General features: G+C 38.3%; 2 protein-coding genes across 2 annotated transcripts in view; both read left to right on the top strand.

The window, feature by feature from the left end:
* Nucleotides 1-4,169, top strand: part of socs4 (suppressor of cytokine signaling 4) — a 6,884-nt gene extending 2,715 nt beyond the window's left edge. Inside the window, exon 2 of the mRNA XM_014018635.1 lies at nucleotides 2,816-4,169. Within this exon, the coding sequence (XP_013874089.1) occupies nucleotides 2,836-4,011 (1,176 nt within the window). The 5' untranslated portion in view covers nucleotides 2,816-2,835 and the 3' untranslated portion in view covers nucleotides 4,012-4,169. The remainder of the gene's footprint in view (nucleotides 1-2,815) is intronic.
* Nucleotides 4,170-7,556: 3,387 nt separating this feature from the next.
* The window catches only part of wdhd1 (WD repeat and HMG-box DNA binding protein 1), a gene marked incomplete at its 5' end in the record, with an annotated part of 31,411 nt that continues 26,935 nt past the window's right edge, over nucleotides 7,557-12,032 (top strand). The window contains 4 exon segments of the mRNA XM_014018633.1: nucleotides 7,557-7,600; nucleotides 9,592-9,703; nucleotides 9,816-9,967; nucleotides 11,529-11,640. Of these exon segments, the coding sequence (XP_013874087.1) occupies nucleotides 11,536-11,640 (105 nt within the window).

Raw genomic sequence — 12,032 nt, 5'->3', positions numbered from 1 at the left:
TAATTGCTGATGTCATATTTTCTATTACAAAAACACAAATAAGTATAAATAAGTATTTATATTTGTGTACAAGCTGTTTAGATTGTCAAAAAGCCTGTGTTTTTAGGGTTATTAACAAAGTTTGTGTACTCAGACCAGTAATATTTGGGGTCACAAGTTTTTGCTATGAATATTTTGTGGGTCAGAAGATAAAAAGTTTGGGAACCACTGATTTAGACCAAAGCATTGTAGTTCCATTTAATAAAGAGTCCAACTGAAAGATTTAAATATGAAAAGGAAGGATTTAAAAGCAGAATACGTCTACTTTAAAGATGAATATCAGCTTCTATTACAAAAAAGGTAGCTCAATATCTGTAAAAACTGACTGAATTACAGACAGTTTTGTATTTTATTGGTTGCGGCAGCCATCTTTAATTAGGTTTTGGACGTATCTCTGGTGTTTACTGTTTGAGGTTTTATTAAAATTTGTCCAGTGGCTTACCCTCAATGTACCGCCTGTGGTTTATTCCCAGCTTGTGGTTATTTCCTGCCACTTTATAGCCTGACCCATGCCAATAGCGACTTTGAATTTGCATAATAGGCTGTTCAAACGATTCCATTGGTTGTCTTCTTTTGATTGACACCTCTTTTGGCCARTTGGGTTCACCTATAGACTCTCCAGAGCACAAAATGTAAGGGAAGCCCCTCATGTCCCACCTGAATGTGCCGTGGTACAGCTACTGACACCACAGATGTGTAGCCAAACAAGCTACCTTTTATTCAATATGCAGCTTTGGAAATGGGAAAAAAWTGTTTATAGCGTATTTCAACTTCCATAACTAAACATTAGTTAAGTTACAAACCTGATGACTGCTGAAGTAAAAAAAATCAGATTGATAGTTTTACATAGAGACTAAACTTGTGAATTTACTCCAAAATGTGAGCAGTGCTTCATTTAATTTTTGGTTAGAGTTAGGGTTAGATCTGCAGGTTAGAAGGTTGTGAGAAATTTTGTTAACAGACACATACACAGAGTCGGCATTTTGCTGACTCTGTGTATGTGTCTGTGTATGACTGTGTAAGACCTGGAATAAGAATCCAGATGTCTCAGATGTGCTGTATGTCAGGAGAAAGATAAAGAGCAAACAGAACAAATGACAATGATAATTTATAATTAAACAAACGACTCAAGAATTGACAACTARACAGTATTTATTTCACAGTCACTATTGTTGCATCACATAGATCGGATTCTTTCAGCATCATAATATTTAAATTTCTCTGGTTATCCAGTTATAAAAACATTATCTTCATAAGTGAACATTATCAAAGACGTTCTGACTCCAAGAAGGTTTCTCTGGGCCATTGTGACAAAAGAATGCACACAGTCATCATAAAATGTTTTATTTAAGAAAATTTAAATGATATAATTCATGCATGGGCACAAAAATAAGTGGCTGTTATTGTTTTAAATCACTGCGCACAAAAAGTTTTATCCTGAGGTGAAAGATCAGCCCGTTTTTGTTGTTGTTTGCAGGGAAAAGGTTCTTGGCTCTCAACTAAACTTGATTAATTTATAATCAAGTCAGTAAGTCAGTCATTTTGTAAGTCAGTTCTTTACTGACTTTGATCATAAACTGTATTAAAGACAAACCGTTCTTCATGCCAAACAGGGTTTTGTTTGTGCGGTACCACAAGGCTTCATGCTTGGTCCAGTTTTATTCATTCCTAATAAGCTTCCACTTGTATATCAAATTAAATAAACTCTTTTATAAACTATGTCATTCAGAAACACAATGTAAATCATCACAATAATGCAGATGGTTTACAGTTGTTTATTTCTTTCTGTTCCGATGTTACTGACCCTATCACTCCCTTTACACACTGCACAAACGATGTCATTCTTCTTCTAACTGAATCATATTTGATGCAAAGACTCAGATACATAAAGTTGCTCTGCTCAGTTCTTTATGTCTAGAATAGAAAAGTAATACATAATACCAAAAATGTTGATAGAAGAAGACAAATGGTTTGAGAGAGRAGAATATGATACTGTCAAACAAAAAAGAGAGGGCGTCAGATTTCAGCTCTCTAAAACTTACAGTGCAGCACTGAGCCTGATGCCCACTCAGTTTCCCTAAACCACATGTGACCAAAGGCAAACAAAGTTCTTGATGACTCGCTGCTGTGAGAGGTGTGTAGTTTGATCTGTATGTGAATCTAGGTTTCATAACTGAATTTGTCATTTTTAATTTGTCTTCAAATTCAGAACAGAAGTACTGTTTGTTTGTTTGTTTGTTTGCTTGTTTGTTTGTTTGTTTGTTTGTTTGTTTATTTGTTTGTTTGTTGGTTGGTTGGTTGGTTGGTTGGTTGGTTGGTTGGTTGGTTGGTTGGTTGGTTGGTTGGTTGGTTTGCTTGTTTTGTTTTAGACTGACCATGTCCGAGATGACTGAGGGTCTACACAAACATGCCCTTTTAAAAATAAAACAATGCACCAATTTTTCCCATGTTGACTTTTCTTGTATCTTCAAACTTTCGTTTTTTGAAAACATTTAGTTATTTCATGCTTAAATGAATGCTCATGGAGTACCGTTTGTGTGTGGGGGTGTAGAGCACAGACTCTGGTTCCAAAAATACAACATGGCAGCTCCTGTAAATTGAGTCATGATGACCTTAACTCCCAACAACAGGAGAAGGCAGAGACATTTGGTCTAGTATTATCATACATATCTATGTTATACATGTCTTTGTTTGCAGGTGCAGTTTTGTGCACTTTCAGATGTGGTTGATTGTGCCAAATAAAGCCTGACCTGACTGATTTGGAAATGTTTTGCAGAGGAAGAAGAGAAAGCAGACATGTCAGAGAAGAAACCAAGAGGAGCAGACACTCGTCCCAAATCCGGCCTCCGCAGCTGGAGCGCAGACAGCTACATTTGGCGAGGGAAGAAGCGCTCCCGGAGCTCCTGCAACGGGTCAGGAGGCGGCGGCCTGGAAGCAGATGGTTCGGAGGAGCTCGGCGTACGTTCGACGTCGTGTTCGAGGCGGCGCAGAGAGAGGAAGTGCAGCTGCAGTGCCCTTGGGGAAGCCCTGACGGCTGCAGACTTCGATGGGGTCTGCAGGAAGGCCCTGTCCCGGCGCTCCCTGCGGCAGAAGTTCCAGGATGCCGTGGGTCAGTGTTTTCCTCTGCGCTCTCACCATCATCACTACCACCACGCTGCCGGCTCCTCAAAACCGTTCTCTGTGCTCTTCTGGTCCAAACGTAAGATCCATGTCTCAGAGCTCATGCAGGACAAATGTCCTTTCTCACCCAAGTCGGAACTGGCCAAATGCTGGCATCTTATAAAGAATCAGGTCTCTACCCCCAGCGCCCTGAAAGATATGGAGGCTCCTTTGAAGCCCAGCCTCTCCTCTTCTACCTCTCCACCTCAGACACCCATTTCCTGGGAGGACATCTGCTGCTCACCAGGACCTGCGAGCACCAACCTGGAGGACTGGGACCCTTCGTGTCATCGTGGGGGTGCAGAGGGCAGCTGTGATTACACGGACTACATCCTGGTCCCTGATCTCCTCCAGATCAACAACAGTCCGTGTTACTGGGGCGTGCTGAACCGCTTTGAGGCCGAGGAGCTGCTGGAGGGTCAGCCCGAGGGCACGTTTCTGCTCCGAGACTCTGCGCAGGACGAGTTCCTCTTCTCRGTCAGCTTCAGGCGCTACAGCCGCTCGCTGCACGCGCGCATCGAGCAGAACGGCAAGCGCTTCAGCTTCGACGTGCGTGACCCGTGCATGTACCGTGACCCGAGCGTGACGGGTCTGCTGAGGCACTACAGTGACCCYGCCACCTGCCTCTTCTTCGAGCCCCTGCTTTCCAGGCCGCTGCCCAGGACCTTCCCCTTCACCCTCCAGCACCTGTGCAGGGCTCTGATCTGCAGCTGCACCACGTACCAGGGCGTGGACCGCCTGCCGCTGCCCCTTCAGCTCAGGGAGTACCTCAGACAGTACCACATCAAGTGTGAAGGGGCCTGCGCCATGTGAACTGTCAGCTGTAAAAAAACAAACTTTTCTTAGAGAAATGATGATACATTGKTGCATTGATGCATCTTGATGACTACACAGCAGAGATAATAAGATCCACGACAGGTTTTTCTGACTGTCTCTCTTGTCTACCCTTTATTAAAGCCTTTAAAAATGCATTTCACCTTTGAATGAACTTGACTCAGGTCAAATTAGGTTTAGAAATTACAGAGTGGTAGCTGTTTTGGTCAAACCTYAAAAACGTTTACAAAATCTTACTTTAACAAGATCTTGAGTGATCTGTTAGCACTCAAACTGTGTGTAATGTGTGACTCTCAACTGGCACCAAATCAAACTGGAGCTCAATATCTGCACATCTGACTGAGTTGTAGCTACTTTTCTGTTTTCTAAGGTCACTTAGCTGGGGTGGCCATCTTGAAATGGGTTCACTGCTAACACTGTAGATGTACATCTAATGATTAACGTCTGAGAGTTCCTTTAAATTCCATCCAGTGGGTCATGATATTTTACTTACAGACACACACATAAAACAGTGGCAGGAAATAAATATGTTCAAGTTTTCTAATAGTGTGAATGCAACAAACACATTTTTCAGCTTGTGCCTCAATTTCTGTGTTATTTCAACAATTCGTACATCAAAATGTTCATCTACTCTAGGATATTCCTGCTATGACTTTATGTATTTCAGCTATTTATTCATTTTTTCCTATTTCACTTTTGAAAACGTAGAAGTATTTCCCATTGAAGATAAATGGAGCCGTTTTCAACATCTTAAAACCCTTTAAAAGGTTAGAAATCTTTACAAAACTTAACCCATTTTGTTCTGGTTCTGCTTTGTTTCAACCTCCTTCTCATTTTGGTGAACATTTTAGCTTCTTTTTGGAAATTTGATCTTTCTGCTTTTTTGAGCTAATTTCAGCTCCTTGGTTACATTTTAGCTGCTTTTGGCAAATTTTGGCTGTTTTTCAGTTTTACAATAATTTGTCACTTTTTCGGTTGTTTTGGCTAATTTGATATTTGTTACACTACTATCACCATCTGTGTACTACATTCAACTTCTTTCTGCTATCTTTGGATATTTTTTCTGCAAATTTGAACTTTTTTCTACAATTTAAGCTATATTTCAGCTCCTTTCTGCTATTTTTCTGATAATTTTGACTTTTTTGTACTTCTTTCTGCTTTTTCCTACTAGCTTTATTAGCAGTAATGCATCTTTCAGTTGCATTATGCCAATTTTAGCTTCTTTTTGCAACTTTGACTGTTTGTTGTTAAACAGCCTGGTGGTGTATTAACTTATGTTTCTTTCATCTTCTCAAAGTAAACTCACGTTTGTTAATGAACAAATTCAGCTCCGTTTCAGCAGTTTCGGCTGAAGTTTTCAGCAATAAGCATTCACATTATCATTTTTGCAGTTTCTCTGCTGAGCAGTTACATCTTCAAACCTACAGTTTAAAAACTGAGTCGTTTTTTGTTGAAAAAAATCTCACTGAAATCACAGTTGCCATTAATGCAAACAAAGAAATAATTATTTTACTTCCTGTTTTAACAAAATCAGTCAAAACACCAACAGAACTCTACATTTGAGCAAAGGAAATGCAGACAGACAGTGACAATTATTGTGTCCCTAATGCTTTTAAAACATTTGAAAAGAAGCCTGAGCTTCATTTTTTTTCCTTTGCAGCCACAAGATGGCAGCCCAGCCCCAACAGCTGGATGGCAGAGACCCTTCTGCCTCCTCCTCAGAGGCTCCAGAAACTCATGTTCAAATAAAATTGACATTAGGATATTTGTACCTCAAATTTTCTCAAATGCTTTTTTTTTAAATCTATTTACAACCAGCTGGAAAAGACTTGTACACAGTGGAACTAATTAAAACGAGGCACAAATAATATCCACCTGACTGAAAACACCAACCAATAAACACCATTTGCACCACCTCTGTTCTCTGATTGCTTCACAGATTTTGTTTTTTCTGCACCTGTGTCACAGACAAGCTAATGATGACTCAACTCAAGGACAACTCCAAATGGAAAGATAAATGCATGAAAAAAAAACTGTTTTGGTTGAAAGAAGATTTTGCAGCTGAACTGTGAGTCATTCAGTGGAAAGTGACTGAAATATGAATGAAATATTCATCGATGTTTATTTATCTATTAGGTTTGAAGGCAGTATCTGAAGCAGGTAAGTGATAGTTTAGTTTAGTCTGTTCAAATAGAGGTTTATGAACAATTAATATCTTACCCGTTGCAGATAGCTCTGTGGATGATTTCAGTTCTGATTAAATAGATTAATCCGGTCACCTTCTTCTGAAAAAGAGACAAAGAAAAAACATGATAGAAATAATCACAATAAACATGTAGAGAAGAGAGACTAAAGACAACAGCAGAGTGAAGAAATGTGCTCAGTTTGTGCTCCAGAAATGAAGAATAATTCAGGAAACCTAAGTTTAACTATGATTTATCATTAAATTAAGTACTTTGAGGGTGTAATGTCTGGATAGTCAAAATCTTGTAAAACTGCATCAACAGAGCTTTATCTTTATGCYTGAATCCTCTTCGTCTTCACAGACACAAAGGAGCCTCTTTATTGATTTCCTCAAACCATATGCATGCAATATTAATGTCGTCTTGTATGATCTGGYAATAAGCATCTATTATAGCAGGTCAAAAAATAGATTCACGATGCATTTCATGTCAAAACATGAGAAATAAGGTTTGTTCATGCATCAGATGCATTTTTTGTTATGTTGCGTCAACTCATTAGAATGAGTTTATTCTGCAGTAACACACAGCTTCAATACATAAAAGTAATGTGCAAATAAATGAATTTAAAAAAGATGTGAGGAACAAAACTAGAATTGAGCGGARCTGYGTAGGAAGGCAAGGGCCAGGCTAACATTTACATGTAAAAAAAAATGTTAAAGGTGATTTACTAAAACAGAAAAAATGTTTTATTCTAAAAAAATGGTAGGTCGAATAATTAATTGTAGTTTTGTTGGCCTTTTTCATTATTATACTGATTTATTTCACTGCTCATTTACGTTGCATTAAAAATATTGATGTATCTAACATCAATGGTACTTATCTCTTTCCTCTCCCTCTGTGGGAGGAGTTTACGCGATTGCGTAATGGCGTAGCTGGCGGGAGTAGGGACGTACGTCTTCCTTGTTTTTAACTCAGCGCGGGAGATTCAGTAGAGTCAGCCGAGGAGCTTGTAAGTTGCTTCAGTAACTTGTGCTTTAAACTGTATCTTATTTACAAGTYTGTAAATAGTGTGAGGGAGTTTAACACCGAAAGCGGAGCCTGTGTGTCTGCTCGTGTTGTTTAAAGTTTTTTTTAGCGTGATTTATTTAGCTGAACTGTTAGCTTTAGCTTTGCGTCACTGCTAGCGGGTTTTAACATCACCATAACAGGTGTATTGTGGCTTAAGAGCTGCGGAATGTTCTGTTGCTAGTCCAGAGTTACCTGCTGATTGATATTTTTGTCTACGTGTTCAGTGTGTTTGGAAAAAAAATGCCTTGTGAGAGGAAGCCGATGCGCTACGGCCACTCGGAGGGACACACCGAGGTCTGCTTCGACGAAACTGGGAAGTAAGTTAGATATTCAGGCTTCTTCTCATCCATCACCGACCTTTAGAGATCACATCATATATATCATCATATCACTGCAAAAACAACAGGATCCGGGAGCACCTACACTTTTTTTCTTCATTTATTGTGGTATTATTTACAATAAAAACAGAGCTAATATAGTCAGGTCTGCACACATATCTGTCTTTTTTTTTCTTTTATCAGGGAAGAAGATAATCCTACATTATATAAAATATGGTCTGCTTTAGATAAAGATCTTGTGTGAGCTTTCACACTCRGAGTATGTTAGAAATGACTCCCATAGTCTAAACTCATATAATATAGATATATATAGAAAATTACAGCCAATTTGTGATACTTAATGTTGATTAGCTGTGACCATCTTGAATTGGATTGACACCAAAAGTTGAACAGTTGTAGTTGTTTAACTTTTTGAATGTTTCTTTAAAATCCATCCAGTGGTTCATGGGATGTTTTGCCATCAGACAGAGTTGACACCTACCTTCACTGCTAAATTTGAAACAAAGCCCTTGCACAATCCATTAACACTTAAAGCATGAGTTGTAAATCAGTCTGGGCTGCTACCACTCCAAATATTAGCTCAGTATCTGTAAGTCTGATTGAGGTATAGGCATTTTTGTGATTGTTAAGGTCTTTTGTCTTTGGCAGCCATCTTGAATCTGACTGCATCCAGAATTTTAATCTTTTGTAGATGTTCATCCAGTGATTTCTGTCTGCACATTTCATTCAAATCCGTTCAGTGGTTTATGTGATGTTTTGCTAACAGACATAAACACATAYACAGTACTGGCAAAAGCCTCTTCATCCTCATGTAGTGGGTGAAAACAGTGCCTCCTTTTGGGGTTCATCCAGTTTATCACACTGCTTCAGCATRTTTTAACTTAATAAGAGAGTCTCTGTTTGTGTGACTATATAAAATATAACTAATAAGTAATCAAATACATTTTCTAAATGCATAAAAACAGTTTTGTATAATTTCTGACATTATGTACTTTAGTGTTAAAGTAACACTATTGGGTAAACATTTTTCTAAAAGCCATGACTGTAGAGTTATAATGCTATATGTCTGCCACAGTCATCTTCATACAGTCTACATACGTCTGACATGTTTGGCTGGAGTGTGACGTGATTTGTGTCAAACAGGTGTGATGGATCATACATAAGTTGTCACAATTTTATACATTTATACTTCTCATCCAACCAAAATTATTATTTTTTAATGCTACAACTGTTTTATTTAAATAAAAATGTGCAAATGACAGTGGTGAATTAGTTCAGAAGCTTGACCAAATATGGGCAGTCCACTTCCTGCCTCACACTGCTGGCAATACTTTAGTTGGTGGTGTAACACAATGTTTTTATACATGATGTACAAAATCAGTAACTCGATCATTACAAACATAAACACAGCTAATTTAACAGTTGGCATTTCAAGTGTGCTTTTACTTTTACATTATTAATTTAACAATAATGGGAAAAATATGGCTGGTCTAAAATCCCAAGAGAAATAAATTTACATTTTTGTACAAAACGCAAATTCATGAAAACATGAAAATAACAAAAGTAAATGCTTAATGTTGTAAAACAATATGTTTTAATGTGTAAATCCTGTGTAGAGGTTAGATAATGTACAAGTAAGCTATTTATATCAAGAAAAATATCTGGTGGTCTCATGCTGAACTGATAAAACTCAACAAGAATTCGCTCTATCCAGGAGGCACCATTTATTTATAACAACAAGCCAGACTCAAAACAAGTCATAATGAAATACGAGGAACAAATTTCTATTTATAAGGAGTAAAAGTAAAAAGTTGTCTGAAAAATTATTGCTGAAGTATAGATAATCAAAATTTCTACTTAAGTACAGTAACAAAGTATTTGTACTGTACTGTAATACTGTTAATGTCCCGGCTGAAACAGCTGCACTACCTGATGTTTTGTTTCTAAATTGTTTCTAAAAATGTTTCCAGGTTCATCGTGACGTGTGGCAACGATGGAGACGTTCGAATTTGGGAAAGTCTGGAAGACGACGATCCAAAGTTCATCACCGTTGGGGAGAAGGCGTACTCTGTGGCGCTTAAGGTGGACATCCACCATCTTTTTTTTTTTTTTTTCCAGATTAAGAGCATTGGTTTTTAGTCTTGTGTGTACGATAGTGAAGCTTGTGYATTCAGGTGCGTTTGCTCGTCCACAGAAAGGCAAGTTGGTGACGGCGAGCTCCAACAACACGGTGCAGATCCACACGTTTCCTGATGGCGACCCGGACGGCATCCTGACGCGCTTCACCACCAACGCCACGCACGTCACCTTCAACAGCAGCGGCTCAAGAGTCGCCGCCGGATCCAGGTAGGCCAGATGGAAACCTTGTTTCTCCTCCAACATGAGCTTCTCTTCAAACGTCTGATATTACAGTGTGAAAACAACTGCTGCTCTGCTATGTGTGATGTAKTCTACAGTGTGAGGACAGAGGGAGCAATTATTATGATTCATCCCCACTAAGGATTCAAGTTGTCAATTAATGAATTAATCTAAAGTTGATTGATCTTATCGATCCACTAATGATTGATCGATAAGCAGTCATTTTCTTAAAAACCTGAGTTTCCTCTGTTTTTTTTCCAAGAGTCTTGCCATAAATTTTGTTATTATTAGAATTTATTATATTTCCCTGACTGATTTTTCTCTGAACCTGAATTTTTGTCARTCTGATATCAATACCAGTCTGATATTAACCAAAAAATGAATATGGGATTATATCGGCCATCATCTAAAATCACCAATATAAGCAGTCCATCCAGTAGTCCACTCAGGATTTCTATCCAGCAGTGCTTGGGTGTAGACCATGAATAGTTAGTGTGCTTTGTTTTTATTGGATACACTGAGGTCCAWGCTCAGTTTTCAGCATTTATGTTTTATTATTTATTTATTGTATTTAATTGTACAATATTTTTATGTTTAAGTTAAAAATTAYTGTATGTAACCCGTTGGTTAATATTGGTGTGGGTTTTCTCTGGGTACTCCTGTTTCCCCCCCCCCACACCCACAAAGACATGTACAATAGGTTGCCTTCAGGCCCAGGCTACCCTTGAAAAAGAGGTTTGTGATGTCAATGGGATTTGCTTGGTTAAATAAATGGATGGATGGATGGATGGAAGGAAGGAAGGAAGGAAGGAAGGAAGGAAGGGAGGGAGGGACCAACCAGTCTTTCTCATACTTACTGTTGCTGACAATTTTTTACTGTTTGACCTGATCAAGACTTTATAAGATTCCACACTACAAATAAATAATAAACGTATGTAGGATTTGTTCTGATATTGTCTCTGGTCGATATCGGTATCAGACAGTGTTGTATTGGAAGTGAAAAAGTTGTATCGGGTCGCACCTAATTTTCACACATGGATTGGCTCCACAGAGTCCACTGAGAATCTTTGGATGTGCTGGAGAAGGTCAGACTCTACCATCATCAATGAAAGTTGGTGAAAAATTAAAGCAACACTGGATGGAAATAAATCTTGTGACGTTGTAGAAGCTTATTTAAACAATGCCACAGTGAATGTGCTGTAATCAAAGCTAAAGGTGGTCCAATGAAATATTAGAGTGCGACCTTTATTTATTTATTTGACTTACTATCATTTTTTTTCCTCCAGTATCTTTCTTATGGTGTGTTGTGCTTTATGATTGTTTAGTTGGAGTTATATATGATTGATTTGCTTTAAGCAGGTTGATCACAGCAACAGAAACACAGCATGGTTTCTGGATCGATGCTATTTTCTCTCCATCTCTCCATGCATTGATTCCGAACATTCCAGCTCTGAGCGAATCAGAAAATCAGGATTGTTTTATTTTCTGTTCACTGATCAATGAAACGTCTTTTTCCTCTGATTTATCCACCTCRCTGTGCTTCTCTCAGTGACTTCATGGTGAAGGTGGTGGAGGTGTCGGACAGCAGCCAGCAGAAAACACTGCGGGGTCACGAGGCTCCGGTCCTCAGTGTCTCTTTTGACCCTAAAGATGAATTCTTGGTGGGTAATTCTCCTCTGAGGTCACAGTGAGGTCTGATGCTCTTTATCTGTATTACAAGGGGCGTATTTACTGCACAATATTTACCCCTGAAAAGTGTATATATTACATAATGTCTGTGTGTCATACTGATGTCAAAATCTGCATGTGTTGTGTAAAAAACAGGAGAATATTTGGATGAGGACTGTACTACTGTACATGTACTGTGTAGAAATTCATTATGAAGGAAAAGTCTGGTGTTCATGATCACTTTAACATTAGATATTATATAATAAACATTTTAGTTTAGTTTTATTTTTATTCATTTATTTGTTTCATTTAAAAACAAAAAACATTTTTTATACACAACCAAAAAATACAAATCCAAATTGAAATGAAAGGAGGCAGAAAGAAG

This window comes from Austrofundulus limnaeus, unplaced genomic scaffold, assembly GCF_001266775.1.
Source record: "Austrofundulus limnaeus strain Quisiro unplaced genomic scaffold, Austrofundulus_limnaeus-1.0 Scaffold197, whole genome shotgun sequence".
NCBI lineage: Eukaryota > Metazoa > Chordata > Actinopteri > Cyprinodontiformes > Rivulidae > Austrofundulus > Austrofundulus limnaeus.
Note: the sequence above shows the minus strand (reverse complement) of the source record. Positions and strands in the feature narration are given on the sequence as shown.